This window comes from Anguilla anguilla, chromosome 1 (assembly GCF_013347855.1).
Source record: "Anguilla anguilla isolate fAngAng1 chromosome 1, fAngAng1.pri, whole genome shotgun sequence".
Classification (NCBI taxonomy): domain Eukaryota; kingdom Metazoa; phylum Chordata; class Actinopteri; order Anguilliformes; family Anguillidae; genus Anguilla; species Anguilla anguilla.
In genome coordinates, this window is record NC_049201.1 from 70,227,716 (window position 1) to 70,252,876 (window position 25,161).

At 47.9% G+C, this 25,161-nt stretch overlaps 1 protein-coding gene across 5 annotated transcripts; it reads left to right on the top strand.

Moving 5' to 3' along the window:
* Positions 1–2,011: 2,011 nt before the first annotated feature.
* On the top strand, positions 2,012–20,070 carry arnt (aryl hydrocarbon receptor nuclear translocator). 5 transcript variants are annotated; one of them, XM_035413981.1, is made up of 21 exons: positions 2,012–2,551; positions 4,305–4,398; positions 4,738–4,776; positions 4,957–5,004; positions 6,252–6,465; positions 7,184–7,397; positions 7,920–8,022; positions 8,276–8,341; positions 10,215–10,300; positions 10,716–10,792; positions 10,955–11,089; positions 11,347–11,421; positions 11,554–11,705; positions 14,116–14,238; positions 14,685–14,769; positions 14,919–15,003; positions 15,153–15,252; positions 16,367–16,565; positions 18,535–18,718; positions 18,829–18,971; positions 19,388–20,070. In XM_035413981.1, exons 1-21 carry the CDS (start codon positions 2,515–2,517, stop codon positions 19,466–19,468), a joined length of 2,340 nt encoding a protein of 779 aa, XP_035269872.1. In that variant the 5' UTR covers positions 2,012–2,514; the 3' UTR covers positions 19,469–20,070. The 5 variants fall into 5 exon arrangements, with proteins under 5 accessions (XP_035269872.1, XP_035269845.1, XP_035269863.1 ...); XM_035413954.1 differs by having other exon boundaries at positions 2,014–2,551; positions 18,532–18,718; XM_035413972.1 differs by having other exon boundaries at positions 2,014–2,551; positions 14,119–14,238; positions 18,532–18,718.
* The last annotated feature ends 5,091 nt before the right edge of the window (positions 20,071–25,161 follow it).

Consider the following 25,161-nt stretch of genomic DNA (forward strand, 5'->3'; position numbering starts at 1 on the left):
AGAACTGGGCTCAGATTTCTTTCAGTCTTCCACTCAAGTGCAAGTGAAGAAACTGAAATGAAAGGAATGCTTCATGTGTTCACTTTGGTTTTAATGATTTGTGGTAAAAGTGCCTTACTTGTAAAGTACGAGTTAGACCCGGCTTAACTGTCAGTCATATTCAGTATCCATTCTGCCCACCAGGTTCCCTTCTTGCCTCCAAAATGCTAGTCTTTTCTCTTCCCCTCCATTGTAACCCACACTCTGGAATGCATCTCTTTCACTGTTTCCCTATTTCAGTAATCTCTGCAGCCATTTTACTTACCGTGATCCATGTCTCAGCTACCTTCCTTACGTACTGTTCTAGGATATCGCGGGAACCTTAATTACTGTGTTTATTACTGAGGGCCTTTTGGTTCGCTTTGTTAGCACACCACAATGGAAATAATAATAACAATAATAGTAATAGTAATATTAATAATATAATAATAATAAATTGTGAACTGTAAGTGAAAATGACATTGACCATGTAAATGTTTGTATCTGTATGTCTCTTTTGTGTTTGCTTTGTTGTCCCAGTATTCTGAGCTCACAGGTGGTGGTTCTGCAGCCTGCCTCTAGCCACTGGTGTATGATATTGCAACCTCGAGGCCTAGCTGCATTGTCTAGCTCTTCCATCCTGTTTATTAGTATACTTTGTGACCCCTGGTGGAAAGTCCAGGGGTCAGAAAGTAAAAGTCTTGCCATGTGTTTCATCCACCCATGAACTCAGCCAGCTGATTTCAGTAATTATTTCTACCTCTTTGGCTGAAGAATTGTGCTAATTCGCAAATCCAGATGATTGGAACAAAATACTGGTGAGGACTTTTACTTTCTGTACCCTGGATTTTCCACCTCTGCTTATTTCCTTTAACAGCCTTTTTACAAGCTAGTGTATTACCCTGGGCCAATAATCTGTGATTATTTGTCAGGTAGATTCCCCATTACCTGCCTGTGACCATTTAATCAAACTAACAACTGTTACCGGGGCCATTGAACAGAGGACGGGCTCACCCTCCGCAGCTGGTTTCCTCCTGAGACTTCTTCCCCTCAGGGAGTTTTTTCTCGTCCCTTGAGTGTTTTCTTCCTGTATACTGGGGATTATTATAAATCACTTGCTAATGTTGTGGGGGTATAAGCTCAGCCTTTCTCAAATTCTCCTGTCAAACATGGCAATATCTCTGTAAAAAGTGCTTTACAAATATACAAATAAAATTTAACTGAATTATATTAAACAAGGAACAGGCTGATAATAAAATTACTGCATGCAAAATTAGAAAACTGTGTGCCAATAGCAAACAAGATAACTCTGTAAAAAATAGTCTGTTTCATTATTAATTTTTATTTGATAGTATGAATATTTTTGGGTGATTGATTATTATTGTTATTATTAGTAGTAGTTATAGTGTTACATTACGAGGACCGAGGACCTTGTAGTAGTACACAATACTGTGTTAATTAAACTCTTAACAGAGGTACATAGAGTCCAATAGGGAACATCTACCGTAAGAGTCGATTTAACATTGAACCTTTCACTGTGTAATAGTTGCACCAACTTGGTGTAAGGATTGGTATAATGTTATAATTTCGACTCGGGCTAATCATAACGCAGTTGCAAACCCCTGATAATAAGAGGTTACACAGACTATTCATTTTTCTGATTTAAATCTAGGAACATTAAAGACATGAGGGGACACTGTGGCCATTGCTAGTACAATATGTATTTCCGTTACAAGTCCGAAATGCAGATTGAGCGACAGAGTATAATGTTTCGCAAATTATGCGTAGAAACCTATCGGCTGACGTGTACCGTAAAGTTCATGAAGTGCGCCACCGGACAGACTGAAGATTAATAAATCTGCGCAACACAACGCCATCAAACCACTGTCTGAAAACGCCCTTTTTACAAATCGTCATAAATTCACTGTTGTGGTCGTACCGCAAAACCACGCTACAATATCGGAAGTGCGGTCATCTATACTGCTGGGTAAATGTTCACAAACGTAAATAGACCACAAAACAGGGGCGAGTGGGGAACGGTAACAAACACTTTAAGAGAGACCAGATAAATTGGACATATAAGTAAAGTGGACATTGTTTCATAATTTATGTGGTCAAAATAATACAGCATTTCCCGAACAGAATCGCCTAACCTTGTTCTTTACCTCACACTGTGCACTCAGGTCGCCGATGAGGGTACATTAGTGAGGCTCCGACCAATTGGAGATGTTGAATAACATAGTTAGGTTGACTTATCGCAATCGGCTAGTTGGACCGCCATCTTGGATCAAGAAAAAGGGGTTTTAAACCCGATAAGGGAAAACATCGTTTTTATTTTTATGAATTGGAAATACTAACATTTGCCTATGGGGAAAATAATTACAGTAGTCATGAAAAAGCTGCTGAATTAGCCGGCGTAATAGATTGTCAAGATAAACCTCTACGTTGACGAAGAAACAACATTGTAGGGATTTTTCCTACTTTTAAGTTTTGTTTATGTTGTTCGATTCAAACATGGATTCTACAGATCCAGGTAACGTTCCAGTAACTTGCTGAGGCATCGAAAACGGTGTGAAACGTTGCCAGATAACAATTACCTCTCTTATTTTAATCGCTTGTTGGCTAGTCTCAATGTTTGTACCTAAATGTCACTTTCAGTCACGGGTTTGTGTTCAAACTGAGGTTGGCAACGTTAGCTAGCCAACACTCGCTTGATCGCGTTGTACATATTGGCTTGCAAATTGTATTTTCCCCCCACATGCCTCGCTAGTTCAACGCTGAAAGCGAGCGCGCAAATTAAATAATATCTTTATCTCCCTGTGTGATATATAGACTACCTATGTTTATATTAGACGGCGAACTTAACCAGGCTAATACATTCGTGTAAGATAATCGGCTACGTTGCTGACAACGTTACCGGCTTATTGAACGAACTTTGTTCGTGGTTATCTAAAGTTAGCTAATTATGTAAACTGTCTCTGCTAAGTTAAACATTCTTCGAATTATAGCTGGATGGACGGACAGTAGAATGCATTCAAAAACCCCGAAATGGTCCTAAAACGCCACTGCAACTGTCAGGGGCTGACTTAGCTAGCTAGCATACCAATAGTGATCATTCTGTTTTGCGCAATCGGTTAGCTAGTAGCTAGTTACTACGGGGGGGGGGGGAACCGATGCAGACGGATCTATGAGGCTAGTTATTTAGTGATTTATGCTAGAAATGTAGCTAAAATCTCACGTTAGTCTGACGGAATAGCTAACATTAATAGTTATGACAGCAAAGACAGAGAGCTGCTAGCTAACGTGGTTAGCTAACCAACCAGCTAATGACCGTTGTAGTCTTAAGTACTACTAGGCTACTTTGCCCTAGCTAGATTTTTGTATCCCCGCCAAGGTTCAGACTAGTTGGCTACTAGTTAATTGCTATGTAAATAGTTTAGCATAGGTCTAACTACATATGTTAGCTATGAATAAACCAGACTTTGGATAAACCAAATAAGGCCAGATATTTATATGGCTAGAGTGAAACCTTTATCTGTGCCACCCATGGGACTGTCTCCAATTATCACGTAACGCGTTAGACAGGTGGCGAGTTTAAACAGGTTTTCCGTTTTTACTAGCTGCAGTATTTTCTAACGACCGTTCAAACAAATAAAATGAAACTTCCCACGTGCTACATGTGTCTTATCTAATACTGTAACGTTATTTGGTGCAATAAAACTAAACGTCCCATGCATTTGCTACTGTAGTTTCTTTCTGTTTTTTGCGTCGATAATGGCTATACGTTTTGTTAACGTCGGTTGTTGTATCTACAATAATTCGGTTTTTAATTTTTGGCTTCAAACTAGTGTGATGGTAGCAATCAGTAAAACTATTTGTTATTAAAAACCACTTGAAATTTGAGTTTATCTTGTTGCAAAGAAAGATCGACTTCGTTTAAGACACAAAGATGCGAAGGTAATTGGCGGGAGTCTGCGTTGAATCATTTGGCCATATTTGTTATTTTGTACAGTATCATGCAGTGCATTTGGATTGTTTTTCTCTCTTATGTAATGGTCAGTGTTGTGGTATGTAAAAAATAGTGTTACTAGTTGCTGCTAAATGACTTCATAATTTGATAACCATTGTGTCTCATACCTCTGAAGAATGACGAATGACTACGTCCAAATGCAAAAGTGGGCATGGTTGGGTACATTCTGGAAACTTATATTCTCCATCTGATGTTATCGGCAGCCTTGTTAAGGATCTTAAGAATGTGTTGGTCTCTGTTTCTATTTCTGACTCAGATATGTCAGATGTGCCCTCGCTGACGTTGGGTGCAGCCACTGGGTCCGGCAGTGGAGCTGTGGTCCAGAAAGGCAACAACAAGAGGCGCGCGGTGTAAGTACAAGGCCCTCGCATCACAGATGAACAGCGTAACGTCCACCGGCTTACACTCAACCCAGACTGGATCCGGTTCGATATGAGTTGTAACTTTAACTCCCGTTAAAAGTGTCTGTGTGTGCTTCAGCGCCATTCAGAATTTATGCAGTGAGGCAGCTCTCCACAGCGGAATTAATTAACGGAGTTAAATTCATTCTTAAACAGAATATGAATCATTTAAGACAAAGAAGTGATATTTTAGCTCTTAATTCCAAGGGTGATTGTCATGCTTCTGTTTTTTTTTTTTTTTTTTTTTTTTACTGTTCTGAATAATAGAATCCCCTCTCTTTCTCACAGGCCCGATTTTGATGACGATGATGGAAGCAAACTCTTCAGGTTCGTCACAAAGGATTCTGTGTAGTTGTGCTGATGTGTGATGTAGTCTTTGGCATTTGCTTATGGACTTGTGTTCCTGCTCATTTAGTGTGCCGTATTCTTACTTTGACCTGACGAGTGCTTGTGAAAGGCCTGTTAATGTCCGGAGAATAATATGGGCCCCTGTCTGTCGCTCCTCAGGTGCGATGATGACACAGGAGGATCCAATGACAAAGAACGGTTTGCCAGGTATGAAGGGTAAAGGGGAGGAATGTAAGAATGAGTGAGGGAAGGAAGGAAAAAGAGTTGATGTGTGAAACTGTTAAAAACATGGTACTGGTCATTTCAGCCCCTCTGCCCTATTCCTCTCCTCTTCTCCGCCCCTGCTCTTAAATGCATGATGCCGACTGCTCAGAAAGGCTGTCATTACTGTTAAAGTTATATCGCTGTTGACTAGTAAAATTGCAATGTTTTATTTTACTGTTGCCTGTGGTGACACTTCCATCGGTGCCCGATAACTATTTTTTAAAACATTGGTGCCCAGTGTGGGGCTGAATATGTCCGATTCCCACCCTAATTGGGAATGTCCAAACCGCAGCCGTATTCATGCGCCAACCCCTCTGCTGATTCGGGTGAGTGTGTTCATCCGCGGTTCTCCTCCGAAACGCGTGGTGTCCTCAGCCCACAGCCGAGCCCCAAAGAGTTAAAGTCCAGGGAAGGGAGGCCTGATCGACCAGCAGGGGTCGCTAGAGGGCGGTGAAACACGGAGCCCTAACTGACTGAACCTTCCCGTTACCTGGGCGATGCCATTGCCAATTACACATCGCCCTATAGAGCGACTGGCCACAGTTAGCGCTGGCATGGTCCGAATTTGATCCAATCAGTGCCCTGTAACCATTTTATTTGGGTTGGGCTGTTGTTTCCTGTTGTATTCTCATGTCCAATGCCAGCAAATTGTCTGTTATGTTGTCATGTCCAGAATTATGGGCACTCTCGATGAAAATGAGGAGTAAAAGGCCATATAAAGTAATGATTAAATTGAGTCATTAATAATGTACAGTATGTTCCTCACGTGGGTAAATAATAGCTGGGTAATGGTGGTATTTGTTTTATTTTTGTGCCTCTTTATGAAGGGATGAAGGGTGCCAGTAGTTCTGGGCCTTGACTGTGTCTCCCTTAACTCCTGTTGAAGTGCTTCTTCTTCTTCCCTTTCTCCCCAGGACCTCTAAAGAGGCTTGTCCTCTCTTGCTCTGTCTTTCACTCCATTTCTCATTGAACGATGAGGCATTCTTTCTGTCCTTGCTCATGGATCATTAATTTCTCATTTTTTGCATCCTTCTCTTCCCGTGCCCCTCCTCCTCCCTCAATTACCCCCGTGTTTGACTTGTCCTCTTATTCCGCCCGCTCCTCGGTACGACCCCACCCCCCACCCCCTCCCTATTCCGACCCCATCTCCGTTCTCTCCCCCCTCCCCCCCCCCCCCCCCCTCACCGCAGGGAGAACCACAGCGAGATCGAGCGGCGGCGGCGGAACAAGATGACGGCGTACATCACGGAGCTGTCGGACATGGTGCCCACCTGCAGCGCCCTGGCCCGCAAGCCCGACAAGCTGACCATCCTGCGCATGGCCGTGTCGCACATGAAGACGCTTCGCGGGAGCGGCGGCAGCGGCCCCGACGGCGGCTACAAGCCGTCTTTCCTCACCGACCAGGTGAGAGGCGCCACGCCTGTCTGTCTGACACGCGGCTCTGTCTGTCTGTCTGACGCGCTGCTCTGTATGTCTGACACGCCGCTCTGTCTGTCTGTCTGACGTGCCGCTCTGTGACGCATGGCTCTGTATGTCTGACACGCCGCTCTGTCTGTCTGTCTGACGAGCCGCTCTGTCTGTCTGTTTGACTCGCCGCTCTGTCTGTCTGACGCGCGGCTCTGTCTGTCTGTCTGATGCGCGGCTCTGTCTGTCTGACGCGCCGCTCTGTCTGTCTGTCTGACGCGCGGCTCTGTCTGTCTGTCTGACGCGCTGCTCTGTATGTCTGTCTGACGTGCCGCTCTGTCTGTCTGACGCGCCGCTCTGTCTGTCTGTCTGTCTGACGCTCCGCTCTGTGTCTGATGAGCCGCTCTGACTGTCTGACGCTCCGCTCTGTGTCTGACGAGCCGCTCTGTCTGTCTGACGTGCCGCTCTGTCTGTCTGACGCGCCGGCTGAGCACGTCTCTCAAACGCACTGCTGACAGACGGGATTAAGTGGGAACAAAAGCCGGGGTCTATCCTGCTTTCTGTCTCTCAGCTGTGTATGTGTGGCTGTGGACACAAACATGGGGGATGGGCGTGTCGGTGAGGGCAAAGAGGGCTGTGGCCTTTTCCCCAGGATACGCCCAGCCTGCTGCAGCCCTCCGATTGGCCGCTGACTCTCCTTGGTCCCTCCCTCTCTCAGGAGCTCAAGCACCTGGTCCTGGAGGCGGCGGACGGCTTCCTGTTTGTGGTGTCGTGCGAGTCGGGCCGGGTGGTGTACGTGTCGGACTCGGTGACGCCGGTGCTGAACCAGCCGCAGTCCGAGTGGCTGGGCAGCTCGCTGTACGACCAGCTGCACCCCGAGGACACGGACAAGCTGAGGGAGCAGCTGTCCACCACGGAGAGCAGCACCAGCGGTCAGTCCCCGCCCCTCCCACCCCCTCACATTCTCTGTGCCCCGCTGCCTGCGTCTCTGCAGTTTCTCACGACCCCTTTCTCTGCTTCCGTCCTCCAGCCTGACTCCGTGCTGTACTGCTGTTTTGTCTCCTCCGTTCTGTGGCTTTCATTACAGTCTTTATTTTAAACTCTTTAGCTGTATTCCTCCCTGTTTGGAATTCCCTGCCTTATTCACCTGCTGTCCTCGCTGCTGCTAGCAGTACGGAGGGCGTGCACCAGGACCGGCTCTGCCCTGAAACACATTCCGCCCAGCAGCCGCTGCTTCTCACTCCGCAGCCCGTAAGCCGAGCCTGCCGACTGCCGCCGGGCTGTAGGCGCTCGGTTGACCAGCAGGGGGCGCCGGTGATGGCGCAGAGTTACACGGTCCCCTCCTCCCTGTGAAACAGCCGGGTTCAGCCGGCCGCTACCCGACGCCGGCAGCCATCTGAGGTCTTTGGGGACAGTAAATTGAATGCGCTGAGAGCCTGCCTGCCCTCCCGCAGGTCGCATGCTGGACCTGAAGACGGGCACGGTGAAGAAGGAGGGCCAGCAGTCTGCAGTCCGGATGTGCATGGGCTCCCGCAGGTCCTTCATCTGTCGAATGAGGTGAGCCGCGGCTCCGCCCCCTCACTCACACGCTGCGGCTAGGACTCCTCCAGCATTCCGGCTCGTGTGTGTTTGCGTAGTTCTGAATGGAGGCCCTTAGGTACACATGCCTCAGTTCACCTCCCACCTTTCACTTGTCCTCCCGCGCCTGGAGGACGTGTCTCAGAAATGCGCTGAGCGTATTGACAGAGCAGGGAGGTGTGACTGCCTGGAAGTGAGCTCTGTGAAACGTGTCTCGCCTTGTGCTCTGCAGGGTTGGCATGAGTTCCGTGGAGCCGGTGTCCATGAACCGGCTCAGTTTCCTGAGGAGCAGGAACAGGTGCGTTTACCGTGGTGTAGCTCACACACCGATTCACACAGAACCGCTGGAGTTACAGTGGTGTAGCTCACACACCGATTCACACAGAACCGCTGGAGTTACAGTGGTGTAGCTCACACACCGATTCACACAGAACCGCTGGAGTTACAGTGGTGTAGCTCACACACCGATTCACACAGAACCGCTGGGATTACAGTGGTGTAGCTCACACACCGATTCACACAGAACCGCTGGAGTTACAGTGGTGTAGCTCACACACCGATTCACACAGAACCGCTGGAGTTACAGTGGTGTAGCTCACACACCGATTCACACAGAACCGCTGGAGTTACAGTGGTGTAGCTCACACACCGATTCACACAGAACCGCTGGAGTTACAGTGGTGTAGCTCACACACTGATTCACACAGAACCGCTGGAGTTACAGTGGTGTAGCTCACACACCGATTCACACAGAACCGCTGGAGTTACAGTGGTGTAGCTCACACACCGATTCACACAGAACCGCTGGAGTTACAGTGGTGTAGCTCACACACCGATTCACACAGAACCGCTGGAGTTACAGTGGTGTAGCTCACACACTGATTCACACAGAACCGCTGGAGTTACAGTGGTGTAGCTCACACACCGATTCACACAGAACCGCTGGAGTTACAGTGGTGTAGCTCACACACCGATTCACACAACTGGAGTTACAGTGGTGTAGCTCACACACTGATTCACACAGCTGGAGTTACAGTGGTGTAGCTCACACACTGATTCACACAGCTGGAGTTACAGTGGTGTAGCTCACACACTGATTCACACAGAACCACTGGGATTACAGTGGTGTAGCTCACACACTGATTCACACAGAACCGCTGGAGTTACAGTGGTGTAGCTCACACACCGATTCACACAGAACCACTGGGATTACAGTGGTGTAGCTCACACACCGATTCACACAGAACCGCTGGAGTTACAGTGGTGTAGCTCACACACCGATTCACACAGAACCGCTGGAGTTACAGTGGTGTAGCTCACACACTGATTCACACAGCTGGAGTTACAGTGGTGTAGCTCACACACTGATTCACACAGCTGGAGTTACAGTGGTGTAGCTCACACACCAATTCACACAGAACCGCTGGAGTTACAGTGGTGTAGCTCACACACCGATTCACACAGAACCGCTGGAGTTACAGTGGTTTAGCTCACACACCGATTCACACAGAACCGCTGGAGTTACAGTGGTGTAGCTCACACACCGATTCACACAGAACCGCTGGAGTTACAGTGGTGTAGCTCACACACTGATTCACACAGAACCGCTGGGATTACAGTGGTGTAGCTCACACACCGATTCACACAGAACCGCTGGAGTTACAGTGGTGTAGCTCACACACTGATTCACACAGAACCGCTGGGATTACAGTGGTGTAGCTCACACACCGATTCACACAGAACCGCTGGAGTTACAGTGGTGTAGCTCACACACTGATTCACACAGAACCGCTGGAGTTACAGTGGTGTAGCTCACACACTGATTCACACAGAACCGCTGGAGTTACAGTGGTGTAGCTCACACACTGATTCACACAGAACCGCTGGAGTTACAGTGGTGTAGCTCACACACTGATTCACACAGCTGGGGTTACAGTGGTGTAGCTCACACACTGATTCACACAACTGGAGTTACAGTGGTGTAGCTCACACACCGATTCACACAGAACCGCTGGAGTTACAGTGGTGTAGCTCACACACTGATTCACACAGAACCGCTGGAGTTACAGTGGTGTAGCTCACACACTGATTCACACAGTTGGGGTTACAGTGGTGTAGCCCACACACTGATGGACAGTGTTATATGTGCTTGCCTTGCTTTGTGCCCCCAGGAATGGTTTGGGTCCAGCGAAAGACGGGGAGCCGCAGTATGTGGTGGTGCACTGTACAGGCTACATCAAGTCCTGGCCGCCTGCAGGTGAGTGCTGCCTTTACCCCTCCACACACATTCTAAACCACTCCACAGAGTACGGCCTGGTCCTCTCTTCAATGGACCGGGTTTTAAACCTGTGGGTCATTGTCTAATGAAAGACTCTGTAGCACTGCAGCTTCCCTCACTCTGAAAAGCAGTTTGAAAATAATCCACTAGAGGGTGCCAGACACTCACTGTGTGCTTTCTCCTCATTTGAAGACTTCCCAGTCCAGCGGTGGTTTGAGTATAGTGCTGACTCGGTGAATGTCAGCTTTACATGCGCTTAAAACCCACCACGCAGCGTGCACACGTGTCTGTGTGTTATGTTTAAAATCCTCCGTCATTATCGGTTGTTCTGAGCGTGCCCTTTGGTGATGCGTGAATGTGGGTGTGGCCAGCCTGACGCTGCGCTGTGTTTCAGGCGTGTCTCTCTCAGAAGAGGAAACGGACACCACCCAGGGAAGCCGCTTCTGTCTGGTGGCCATCGGGAGGCTACAGGTACACCGTTTCTCTGGCTCCGGGCGACTTTTTGGGGAGTTCCATCATTGTGGCCCGCCTGTGTTAGTGTGTGTGTGTGTGTGTGTGTGTGTGTGTGTGTGTGTGTAGTGTTAATTTCTTTGCTGTTTTGGGTTTGAGTCTTCACCTCGTCCCTCCCTCCAGGTGACCTGCTGTCCCAGTGACAATGACATTAACAACATCAGCGTTCCCGTGGAGTTCATCTCCCGCCACAACTGCCAGGGCGTCTTCACCTTCGTGGACCACCGCTGCCTGGCCACCGTGGGCTACCAGCCTCAGGTAGAACCCCCCCCTCCAGGGGGGAATAGCCATCTTTACTTGCCCACTGACAGCAATCTGAGCTGCATAACTCTCATATGGCAACCCACTACTCATTCCTTTCAAAATGTCGAACATTTTAAAACTCATTCTCTCTCTCTCTCTCTCTCTCTCTCTCTCTCTCTCTCTCTCTCTTTCTCTCTCTCTCTCTCTCTCTCTCTCTCTCTCTCTCTCTTTCTTTCTCTCTCTCTCTCTCTCATTCCCTCTGTCCCTCTCAGGAGCTGCTGGGGAAGGATATTCTGGAACTGGCTCATCCTGAGGATCAGGGCCTCCTGAGGGACAGTTTCCAGCAGGTGAGACGATCTTGGGCTCTGCGCGAGCGTATGTTTGTCTTCGATGGCCAGGCTGCTGGGTTCAGTGCGTTCACGTCACACCTTCCTCCTGCTTCTCCTCCTTGTCCTCCTGCTCCTCTTCCTCTCCCCCAGGTGCTGAAGCTAAAGGGGCAGGTTCTGTCCGTGATGTTCCGTTTCCAGTCCAAGTCCCGGGAGTGGATCTGGATGCGCACCAGCTCCTTCACCTTCCAGAACCCTTTCTCTGAGGAGATCGAGTACATCATCTGCACCAACGCTAACGTCAAGTGAGTTCAGCACGCGCGCGCACGTGCACATGCACCCCCACACGCACATACCCACACAGACATGTGCAGACCCTGAGACATTCAACATTATTGAGCAAGTGGGTCCAGCTCAAGGACTCTTGGAAGCCCTGAGCTTTATGACATTGTAGGGACACCAGTATGAGTATATCCATGTGGAAAATCCAGCACCAAGATCAACCTAGCGTTGTTTTGCAGTTTCTGCTTTCATTATTCAAATGATAAACTAACCGACGTCTCTCTGTTTGTTGGTGAATGTGTCAGAAATGCACATCCGTGTGACATGCCAGGTCCTCTGCAAGGGGTCACATTCACACACCTCACAGGGTCACATTCACACACCTCACAGGGTCACCTTCACACACCCCACAGTGTCACATTCACACACCTCACAGGGTCACCTTCACACACCCCACAGTGTCACATTCACACACCTCACAGGGTCACATTCACACACCTCACAGGGTCACCTTCACACACCTCACAGGGTCACCTTCACACACCCCACAGGGTCACATTCACACACCCCACAGGGTCACATTCACACACCTCACAGGGTCACCTTCACACACCCCACAGTGTCACATTCACACACCTCACAGGGCCACATTCACACACCTCACAGGGTCACATTCACACACCCCACAGGGTCACATTCACACACCTCACAGGGTCACCTTCACACACCTCACAGGGTCACATTCACACACCTCACAGGGTCACCTTCACACACCTCACAGGGTCACCTTCACACACCTCACAGGGTCACCTTCACACACCTCACAGGGTCACCATCACACACCTCACAGTGTCACATTCACACACCCCACAGGGTCACATTCACACACCTCACAGTGTCACATTCACACACCCCACAGGGTCACATTCACACACCCCACAGGGTCACATTCACACACCCCACAGGGTCACATTCACACACCCCACAGGGTCACCTTCACACACCTCACAGGGTCACATTCACACACCTCACAGGGTCACATTCACACACCTCACAGGGTCACATTCACACACCTCACAGTGTCACATTCACACACCCCACAGGGTCACATTCACACACCCCACAGGGTCACATTCACATATCTCACAGGGTTCTCACCTGTCCTGGAAAACTGCCTAAATGTCCAGGAAAATAATTGGTTGTCCTGGAAAATATTTTCAGTGTAACGTTATTAGCCACAATCCTCCCCCAACATCCACCCCACCCCCCCCACAACCAATTTCTGTCTCCCATCCACCTTTGAGTCCATGAGCAGAATCTTCCCCTTTATATATTACCAGTGTTGCTCACATAAAATATCCTGTAAATGTCCTGGAAAATAATGTCTTGAAAACAGTAGGTACCCTGTATCTAAGTCTGTTCCCAGTGGATTCAAATGATAATGCAGAGGCCTGTGCTGTTTCTTCACACTCCACATGGTCTCAAGCAGACTCATCACTGACTGCATTCAAGCTGCAGTTACCCCACGTGAGCAAAGCAGTAGTTCACTGATGGTAAAGCTCAAACATTTTAATTCTGCTGCACCGGTTCCTGTGTCCAGGTGTAAAGGAGCGCTGTGGCCTGATGAATGCTGATCGCTGCTCCTCATTCGCAGCATTGATTCTGAACGGGCGCCGCACAATCGACTGATCCCCATATCACTGTGATGGGCTACTGATGGTTAAACTTTCACATCCATGATGGATATAAATCTGCACTGGACCCTCTCTAATCTCAGGTCCATGTCTGTGAATGCAGTTCCTCTCTCTCTCTCTCTCTCCCTCCCTCTCCCTCTGGCAGTCTGTCTATGAGGGACCTGAGCTCTCTGAATGCTGAGCTTACAGAACTCTGAATTTAGTTTTATTTGGTCAAAGAATGGTAGAGCGCTCACCCGTTCTTTTGAATTCTCAGAGCACGTGTAAATGCGCCCTAAATGGTTCAGAATGTGAGGAGGTTTGCAGACGTTCCACTAGCTGATCCCTGTAGAATGACTGAATTGCAGATCGGGTGGAAGGCACACTTTTCCAGGGCTTATGGGGTTCAGTGTGGGAACAGGCGCAGTAAAATGGCGGTGGTTCTGTGAGACCCTGCAGCTTGTCATCGTGGCGGTGCGGCTGCCGCTCGCTCTGCGTCTGCTCAGCAGGAGGCGAGCGGTGGTTCTGGAGTGGTCAGTGGCCTTCAGAACCCGCCCCCCCCCCAGTGAGTGGTGGTTCTGGAGTGGTCAGTGGCCTTCAGAACCCTCCCCCCCCAGGGAGTGTGTGAGTGAGTGACAGGTGTCCGTTTGGATGTGTTTTTCTCGATGAGTCTCTCGTGAGTTTGTGGTATCTTTCTGATCCATCTCTCTCTGACCCCCCCCCCCCCCTCCCCCCTCCCCCCTCCGGTTCCGCGGGGCAGTAGGGCCTCGGCTCAGGACCCCCTCACCCCCCTCTCCTCCCCAGGCATGGCACTGCCCCCCTCGCTGGGGCAGAACAGCCCCAGCTGCCCCCAGGTGCTGAGCCCGGGGCAGGTATCGGCCAGGTGAGATCAGTGCCCTCCCAGCGCTGGGTGGCTGGTGCTGGAGATGGACGGACCTCCATCGCGCTCTCTCTCTCTCTCTCTCTCTCTCTCTCTCTCTCTCTCTGTCTCTATGTCTCTCGCTCTTACGGGTGCCCCCCCCCCCCCCCGGTGCAGGGTAACGAGCATGTTGGGACTGCCCTGGTGTCTGTTCCTCTCCCTCCTCGCTCTGGTGATGGTAGGAGTGCTGTTTGGGCAGTAGTGCTTGATGGTGGAGGATCTGAGTAGGTGCGATTTAAGTGGGTTCACTCACTTTACTCCTCCCTCCTTTCTCTCTCACTCTTGGTCTCTCTCCCCCCCCCTCACTCATTCCCCCTCTCTCTGTCCCCCCCTCTCTCCCTCCCTTTCTCTCTCTGTATCTCTCTCTCTTTCTCCCCCCCCCCCCCTCTCCCTTTCTCTCTCTCTTGCAGGCAGCTGCAGCAGCAGCAGGCAGAGCTGGAGGCAGGGGGCAGTAGAGAGGCCATGTATGAGTCGAGCCAGGTGACGCTACCACAGGTGGGCTGACGGGATCTCTGACCACACCCCTCCCTAGAGCCTCACAGTGTTCCTCTCCCTGCCACATACATGTGACTGATGATGTGTGTGTGTGTGCGTGTGTGTGTGTGTGTGTGTGTGTGTGTGTGTGTGTGCTCGTGCACGCTCAGGTTCCGGTCCAAGCTGTGACCGCAGCGGGACCAGACCACAGTAAGCCCCTGGAGAGAGACCCGCGCTTCTCTGACCTGTTCGCAGGTGCGTGCACGGCGGCCAGTTAGGCCCTGCTCCGCTTTCTGTGGTTCTGTGCTGCGTGCTGTTAGTTAACAGATGAAAAGTTGGGATATGGAAACGTACTCTTTCATTTTCTCCCTCTCTCATTCTCTCCCTCTCTCTCTCTCGAACAGAGCCATCAAAGGCACTTCCTTCCAGTTCTGCCTCAGGACCTCAGCAGATTTACCCCCAGGGAAACTCCTACACCGCCGCCCGGCCAAACGACTCTTTCAGGTACTGCAGCAGCCCTGTGGAGTGGCTGGGATGGTTGTGTTCATGTACTGTAATTGGTGATGTGCGGTTGTGCTGTTGCCGTTGTGGCTGTTCTTGGTGATGTGTGGTTGTGCTGCTGCAGTTGTAGCTGTTATTGGCGATGTGTGGTTGTGCTGCTGCAGTTGTAGCTGTTCTTGGTGATGTGTGGTTGTGCTGTTGCCGTTGTGGCTGTTCTTGGTGATGTGTGGTTGTGCTGCTGCAGTTGTAGCTGTTATTGGCGATGTGTGGTTGTGCTGCTGCAGTTGTAGCTGTTATTGATGAGGTGTGGTTGTGCTGCTGCAGTTGTTGCTGTTATTGATGAGGTGTGGTTGTGCTGCTGCAGTTGTTGCTGTTATTGATGAGGTGTGGTTGTGCTGCTGCAGTTGTAGCTGTTATTGGTGATGTGCTTGTGCTGTTGCAGTTGTTGCTGTTATTGATGAGGTGTGGTTGTGCTGCTGCAGTTGTAGCTGTTAGTGATGTGTGGTTGTGTTGCTGCAGTTGTAGGTGTTATTGATGAGGTGTGGTTGTGCTGCTGCAGTTGTAGCTGTTATTGGTGATGTGTGGTTGTGCTGCTGCAGTTGTAGCTGTTATTGATGAGGTGTGGTTGTGTTGCTGCGGTTGTAGCTGTTGTTGGTGACGTGTGGTTGTGCTGCTGCAGTTGTAGCTGTTATTGATGATGTGTAGTTGTGCTGCTGCAGTTGTTGCTGTTATTGATGAGGTGTGGTTGTGCTGCTGCAGTTGTAGCTGTTATTGGTGATGTGCTTGTGCTGTTGCGGTTGTAGCTGTTATTGCTGAGGTGTGCTTATGCTGCTGCAGTTGTTGCTGTTATTGGTGATGTGTGGTTGTGCTGCTGCAGTTGTAGCTGTTGTTGGTGATGTGTGGTTGTGCTGCTGCAGTTGTAGCTGTTGTTGGTGACGTGTGGTTGTGCTGCTGCAGTTGTAGCTGTTATTGGTGATGTGTGGTTGTGCTGCTGCAGTTGTAGCTGTTGTTGGTGACATGTGGTTGTGCTGCTGCAGTTGTAGCTGTTATTGATGAGGTGTGGTTGTGCTGCTGCAGTTGTTGCTGTTATTGATGATGTGTGCTTGTGTTGCTCCAGGCCGGTCGGAATGGCCCAACAGATGGTGCAGCCCTCGCCGTCGGCCGGACAAATGCTGGCCCACATGTCCCGCCAAAATGCCCCCAACCCCACCTGCCCCTCTGGGGAACCCAGTAATAACAGCCCCATTCAGGTCCAGGCAGGAGCGTCAGGGGGGGCGGGGGGTTGGGCCGGAGCCAGACCCCCCTTCAACACTCAGGTGAGCAGCAGGGGCAGCGTCCAATGCTGCGAGCATACTCAGCGCCTACAGAGCCCTGTGCATGTGTTTACTGTGCATACACTGCACATACAGAGCCCTGTGCATGTGTTTACTGTGAATACACTGCACATACAGAGCCCTGTGCATGTGTTTACTGTACATACACTGCACATACAGAGCCCTGTGCATGTGTTTACTGTACATACACTGTGCCTACACAGCCCTGTGCATGTGTTTACTGTACATACACTGCACATACAGAGCCCTGTGCATGTGTTTACTGTACATGCACTGCACATACAGAGCCCTGTGCATGTGTTTACTGTACATACACTGCACATACAGAGCCCTGTGCATGTGTTTACTGTGCATACACTGCACATACAGAGCCCTGTGCATGTGTTTACTGTACATACACTGCACATACAGAGCCCTGTGCATGTGTTTACTGTACATACACTGCACATACAGAGCCCTGTGCATGTGTTTACTGTACATACACAGCCCTGTGCATGTGTTTACTGTGCATACACTGCACATATACAGCCCTGTGCATGTGTTTACTGTACATGCACTGCACGTACAGAGCCCTGTGCATGTGTTTACTGTACATACACTGCACATACAGAGCCCTGTGCATGTGTTTACTGTGCATGCACTGCACATACACAGCCCTGTGCATGTGTTTACTGTGCATGCACTGCACATACACAGCCCTGTGCATGTGTTTACTGTGCATGCACTGCACATACACAGCCCTGTGCATGTGTTTACTGTACATACACAGCCCTGTGCGTGTGTTTACTGTGCATACACTGCACATACAGAGCCCTGTGCATGTGTTTACTGTGCATACACTGCACATACAGAGCCCTGTGCATGTGTTTACTGTACATACACTGCACATACAGAGCCCTGTGCATGTGTTTACTGTGCATACACTGCACATACAGAGCTCTGTGCATGTGTTTACTGTGCATACACTGCACATACAGAGCCCTGTGCATGTGTTTACTGTGCATGCACTGCACATACACAGCCCTGTGCATGTGTTTACTGTACATACACAGCCCTGTGCGTGTGTTTACTGTGCATACACTGCACATACAGAGCCCTGTGCATGTGTTTACTGTGCATACACTGCACATACAGAGCCCTGTGCATGTGTTTACTGTACATACACTGCACATACAGAGCCCTGTGCATGTGTTTACTGTGCATGCACTGCACATACACAGCCCTGTGCATGTGTTTACTGTACATACACTGCACATACAGAGCCCTGTGCATGTGTTTACTGTACATGCACTGCACATACAGAGCCCTGTGCATGTGTTTACTGTACATACACTGCACATACAGAGCCCTGTGCATGTGTTTACTGTACATGCACTGCACATACAGAGCCCTGTGCATGTGTTTACTGTGCATACACTGCACATACAGAGCCCTGTGCATGTGTTTACTGTACATGCACTGCACGTACAGAGCCCTGTGCATGTGTAGGACGGAGTGTAACACAGTGGGTAAGGAACTGGGCTTGTAACCAAAAGGCCGCAGGTTCGATTCCCGGGTAGGACACTGCCGTTGTACCGTTGAGCAAGGTTCTTAACCGAAATTGCTTCAGTATATATCCAGCTGTATAAATGGATACAATGTAAAAAAATGCTATGTAAAAAGTTGTGTAAGTCGCTCTGGATAAGAGCGTCTGCTAAATGCCTGTAATGTAATGTAATGTTTACTGTACATACACTGCACATACAGAGCCCTGTGCATGTGTTTACTGTACATACACTGCACATACAGAGCCCTGTGCATGTGTGTACTCATGTTAACTGGTGCATTGTAACACAGACTGGACTGTGCTTTATCTCGTTTGTGGTGCATTGATCATGGAGTAAAATTCCTCAGTGTTTTATTACGCACGCACACACACCGTGCTCTGGTCTGTTTTTGTGCTCTCCAGCAGGTGGCAGCACAGACAGGGAAGATCCAGGCTGCCCAGTTTCCTCTCGGGGGGTTCGCGTCTGGCCCCTCCTCCTCATCCTCCTCCTCGTTTAACACGATGACGAGCGCCGCCGCTCCGGCCCCGTCGAACGCTACGACCTACCCGCCCGTCAACTCCCGCGGCAACCCCGCTGCCAACGGCTACGGTAGGACTGAGCGGCGAAGCGGGCTTTAACACATCGTGTGTGCGCGCGTTCCAACAGAAACCTTCTGGGAGGGTGTGTAAAGTCTTGCTGCTGCACCTGCACTGTGTCAGCAGATGGGAATCAGTCGGTGACGCAGTACCCCTCCAGAACAGCGGAGGCAGTGTGGCAGGCACAGTGGCAGAACCAGTCCCATGCACAGGGCGCAGCAGAGGCACACCAGCAGTCACAGTCTAACCAGGCTGAAATCTTCCCGGTGAGTTTCTGTCTCTTATGCGTCAGTACTGTATACTGTATGTGTCTGACACATGGCTATACAGTTAGCTCCATAATGTTTGGGATGAAGACTTCCCCCACCCCCCACCCCACTTTATTTGGCTCTGTACTGAAACAATTCACATGCAGTTAAAGTGCAAATTCTAAGATTTTTTTAATGGGTATATTTATACATTTGTTTCACCGTTCTTATTTCACAAACACTTTCACTTTTTATACATAACACCCCCCCCCCCCCATTTTGGTGATTTGTTTGATTACAAATCTAAAATTGTGGAGTATAAGAACCGAATCAAGAAAAAATGTTCTTTGTCCCAGACATTATGGCGCTCGCTGTATATCTGTGGTTTGACTGGTGTGGGGCTGCTGATGTAATGTCCCTCTCTCTTCCCATAGGATGTGCTCTCCATGCTCGACCAGTCACCCAGTTTCAACAACGACGACTTCCCGGAGCTCTTCACTCCTTTCAATGAGTGAACAGGGTTGAATTTTAACCGTTTGCCTCTTTATTACCCCTCCCCACCCCCCCACCCCTTTCTCTCACCATCAGAGCTGTTCTGTCTCTTTTATCATTTTTGAAATCAAATCTGAAGTTGCACTGCCCGCCAGGTACAGGAGGACACAGGGAAGGCATAATCAAACGCTGACAGAGAGGCTCACTAGAGGGACAAGAGACACAATCAGGTGGAGGGAGGAGACGCAGCGATAATCAGTGGAGGCGAGAGCGGCAATTCGTAGGGCACAGCCAGGTTAATGAATTTGCGCTGAAAGTGCAGGGAATGGCCGCCCTGCTGGCACTGCCCAGGTCTCAGCGGCGAGGCTGCCTGCACGGAAACGCAGCGCTGATCTGAGACGCAGATGCTAATGCTAACGCACAACGCAGTGCTTCCACTGCCGTCCCGCTGATGCAGGCAGGCTTCACACGGGCAGTTTTTAGGAAGATTTTGATAGAAATTCTCCTTCAGGTTTTTCCTCTTTCTAATTCAAAGCATTACTTTTTAAAGTGTAAAGAGGGTAGATCTATAAGAAAGCATATATAAGAGTTCGTCCCTTTTCTTAAAAAAAAAAAAAAGTTAAAAAAAAAAAAAAAGATGAATAACTTTTTAAAAATCCTGTGTACCACATTTGTGTGAACCACAGGAGATTCTTGTTTTATGTGAAGATGTTTCTCTTGTTTGAAGGGTATTCAGGTTATATGAGCTCTAGGGTCATTTGGAAACTGTCTGCCAGTTTACACTTGCATGCTCTTAGCTCTCTGTTGTACAAATGCAAAAACTGGAAAATACTGAGGTATGTCAGCCTATACTCAATGATTGTATATATATATATATATATATATATATATATATATATATATATATATATATACTTGTGGTGCAGGTTTTAATTCAGTTTGTGTTTGAATTGTGAAGCCGAAACCGTCGCATGGCTGTGAGCTTTTGCCAGTGTGACCCAAAGGCTGCCATTGATGCTACAGCACCGATTTACACCAGCACTAAGACACGACCTTGACACGGGTAACCTTGAGCACAAACCCGCCGGCGCGGGCCAGTTGGCGGCGAGGGTCCTCGCTGTCTGTAACAAGTCGGATTTAATGCTTCCTGCCGATCATTACAAACACAGGGTCGATGACATCACCGCCAGCTGAATTTTAAGAGGAGTGTGCGGTTGGGATCGCTGTTGGGATTCCCGCTACGGAATGTTGTATGTTACCCCTTGCGTACAGCGCAGGCTGGAGGTCACCCGTGTCAGGTTAAGCGCGTTTAGTTGCTCAGAAAGACTTCTGTTTTCGAATTAACCAAAATCCGCTGCAGCTCATCGAGCCCGGATCAGTCACCCATGGGCCACGGTGACGTCAGCGAGTCAGGAACACCCGCTTTCATTTCCTTCCTTTCCCCCTCACCCTCCTCATCCTCACCTCTACATGCACGTCACCTGCTGTAGAGGCACAACCCCCCCCCCCCCACCCCCCCCACCCCACCCCACCCCCCCGGCTGGCTGGCTCCATGCACATTTCTCATATACTGCAGCCACTTGGGTGCCTACTTCTGTTCAGCATGTGTTAAACATCTTTGTTTAACAGAGCTGCGATTGGCAACCCTTGTTAACTAGACACACACCACCTGCTGCTGAATGGTACAGTACCAAACCGTATGCATATGTGACAGCAGTGAAGAATCATGCAATCATGTGGTTTTTGTGATCTCCATTTTGTGGTAGAGAACCCGGTATTACTTTACTCGACGCACGTGCGTGCTTGCACACGTACAGTGACTTGGCAAGCACCATTATGTAAAACTATGTTCTGTATTATGAAACGTGTAACGAGTCCTTACGCCTACTTTTTACCATCAATTGTGCCATTGTGGCAATTGTGTCATTAATGCCGGCCCTTTTCCACCTCAAAGTGAAAGTGCATGGAGCCTCGGGTGTCATTACAAAAAAAAAAGTAATTTCTGTCGCTTAAAACCTGCAGTCAAAATGCTTTTTTTTTTTTTTTTTTTGTGAAGGTGTATGTCGACTGGTGCTTTGTCCGCATGCCATATTTTCATTGGTTAGGTCTGCAGGTGTTCCTATTACCTGAATGCAGCTAATTCAAGAGGTCGTGGATGAATCTTCCAGCAGCCAATTCAGTCGATTCATATGAAATATGAAATGAAATACACTTTAGTATGCAACTGTATAACCTTAACGTGTGTATGTTATGTATTTGCATACATAATATACACACACGCTCATGCACACACGCACATGATTTTATTAGTGTTTTGTCTGTTTTGATTCCTCATCCTTTTTCCTGTGAAAACGGCACACTCTCCTCACCCTTTAATGTGTGGGCTTTTCTTTTTTACTCTGAAAATCAAGAGACTTTGTTTAAAAAAAAAAATTAAAAAAAATCAAAACGATAAAAATATTGTAATATCGAACGAAAGCAATAATTATCAGCAGGAAATACATATTTTAAAGCCATTCATGTTGTTATTGTAAGTGTTATGACTTTTAATACGGAACAGGAGATGAGTGTTCACTTCAGGTATTTCAGGTGTGCTGAATTTGGTGCCCGTTCGTCCTCCATGGCACAGCCTGGTGCGTTTGAGTGAAGGCCTGGGATAGTCCTGGTCCTGATCCAAGATGGATGTTTGTTTTCGTTTGGTCTGGTAATGGAACATTATCTGGAGAGAAGCTTTACTCACACTTTAATGAGCTGTGGAAGGCAGGGTGTCCAGTGCTCTGCGTTGGAAGCTGAGCTAAGCAGTGCTGACCTGACTCACCCGGGCCACACTGGCTTTAAGGGCTAGGTAGGGGTAGGTATGAATTTACGAAATGTACTGAAATCCTGAATTGTATAAATTGCATTGCGATTATTATGCCCCTTTCCCATTCCCAAGTCTGATCATTGTTATATATGTGGATGTGAGGATGTGAACGCGAATGCATAAACTCGCCTGCATATTCTTTTCCTGTAAAATACATGTATACTTGCCGTTTGTGTCAATAGTTTTATTTTTCATTTTGGAAGAGGGCAGTATTCTTGTGACTTCTGTTGTGTTGTTTTGTTTTAAACCACTTGGGGTGTTCCATGTCATGGTTTTTACAATGTGAATTGCAGTTTATATATTATGCATAGATACACAAATTATGACTATATATAACAAAAATGTTATAAAAGAGTAAAGAGAATGTTCAAGGGTTTTTTTTTTTTGTATTAAATTGTTGTATTGTCCAGAAACAATCTCTTCTGTGGACTGTTCTGTATTCAGTTTCATGAAAAGGACGCATGGTTCTGAATCGGTGGATTGAACAAAGCTATAAAATCCTAACGTGACTGGCCTGCGTAATTCTGTCGCTACAGGTTTAATGGTGTCATTTACAGTGGCTAGTTAGAGGAAAAGGTAACTTCCTGGCTGACAAACAGTGGCCACCTCTGTTAATTGTATTGGTTTTCGTGCTTGTCTCCACCGGCAGAAAGGACGTGCGAGACTTTCGTGTCAGTCCCGGAGGATCGGTTTCCTCCTCTCTCCCTCTCTCTTTCTCTCTCTCTCTTTCTCTTCTGGCAAGAGCAGGAGAGAGTCGCTATGTTAATTGAGCTGGATCAGCTTACCACCTCTCAGCTCTATCCATTTCACTCTCAGTTGGCTTACCCTGTAACATCTCTCTTTTGGAAAGATTGTCTTCTCGGCTATCGTTTCTGCATTCCTTATTCTCTGTCCACCTGTCTGCTAACATCCGGAAGCTTCTCTTGGTGAATTGCGCAAGATAGGATTTCTGTCTGTTCTCGCTGGCATCTAAGCCACAATTACACTTTTAAAAAAAAAATTTATTGGACAATAAGGTTACGTAATGATGTGAACAGGCCATTCGCGGCTGTGGGAACTTGCGCAATCTAGAAACTGTACAGCACTGTCTGAAGCCTGAATGCCCAGATGATCCTGGCCTCTACTGCATGACCTAGTATGGATCCACACCGTGACAACCCTGTAAAATAAAAATAGCTAATGCTATCTGTGTGGAATTTACCTTTAGCTAATTTCTGCTTTAGCCCCCCAGGTATTTAAAATTCATTTTATTAATCCCCATTAAAAATTTAAAATCAATCAAATCCCCCTTAATCCTCTTTTATTAAACCTTAAGATATTACGTCTTCCTCATGCTTTTTTCATTTCATGCCAATTTAGTTATCTATCTTTCTACACCAATGGCTTCTGTATCTTTCAGTGAGGAATTGGGTGAGTTTTCAGTTTTCTCTTCCACTGCAGGTTGAAATTTCTATTGTACATTCCATTCCTCTCTTCACACATTTCACACAAATCTTTTGGACTGCACTTTCCGATGTTCAAAAATGGGCCTCTTTGCTACCGACGCAGTAGACATCCACACTGCCACCTACTACGATCACTGGATTAGCTGGGGAAATGAGCAGAAGTGCTGGTGTGACTGTCGTGGAGCTCACGTGAACCATGATGCGAATGTCACCAAACTCCTGCTTAACTTTTCATGAAGGAAAATGGCAGTGGTGTGTGCGGAGTGTGCCCATGAAGAGCTTGTGAAAGGATTGGGGTGGTTGGAAGAGTTTGGCAGAAGAAAGTCAAACACTATTGAAATTATAGGAGTGAAAGAGAGACTCAACAATTTCCATGGTGACAGGAATTTGTTCTGTAATGAAGAAAGTGAGATTAAGACTTTTCTAAAGATTAAAGCAGGACTGGTTCACTTAAAAAAATAACCAAGAAAACAGGTTGGTTACATGGGTAAGTACAATATTATTATGGCAATGCTTTAGATTTCTACATCTCATCTCACAAATACACTTGACATTGCACTCTGCACATTTACGCCAGCATAGTTAATTTTACAAGTTATAGCCTGATGTTTGAAGTGTTACTGTGTGTTGTTGCATTTTGAAATAACATGTTCTGTCAGTTTAGGTGTCCTAAACTAATCCAGTATCAACTCAAAATAAATGTATGTTGTGGAATGTCTTAAATCGCAGAAATACCATTTTAAAATTGAAACTATGTAAAACTGCTTCTGCTTTCATTGCAGTCAATGCTAAATCAGTTGACTGCAAATGTCAATCTAGAGTGTGAGCAGGCAGTTTAATCAAGCGCAGTCTGTTGAGAACTGTACATTACACCTGGAAGTGCACATTAGTGACTACAGTGGTGCATAGAATGGGAAATGGATTATCGAGCAGTGGAGATGTGGTCAGAAGAATCATACTTCATTTTCTTAACAAATAGGCGGGGGCATATGAGGGACATACAGTATATTATAGAAGGCCACAGACCTGAGTACTGGTTCCAAAAGTGAAGGGTTCTGCCAGTTTTGTAATGGCGTGATATGCACTCATTCCCTTAGCAGGCAAGGTCAATGTTATTTCTTGCTGGATGGGAATACTCCTATCCATAGAGCACGCACAATCACCAAATGGTTTGATGAGCATGACATCAATGTTATATACACTGTTAGCAACTGGTCATAATTGGTCAGAAACTACAATCCAAACTAGACCTCCAGTAGCCTGGTAAACTTTTGGAATCACCTTGTGTTAATTTTATTTTCTCTTTCCAGCCTGTGCTGATTATACTGTTCTGCCATCCTCACATACACGTCCAGCACCCCACCCTTACATACCCTGATTTACTTCAGTCCCACCCCATCTGGCAAAA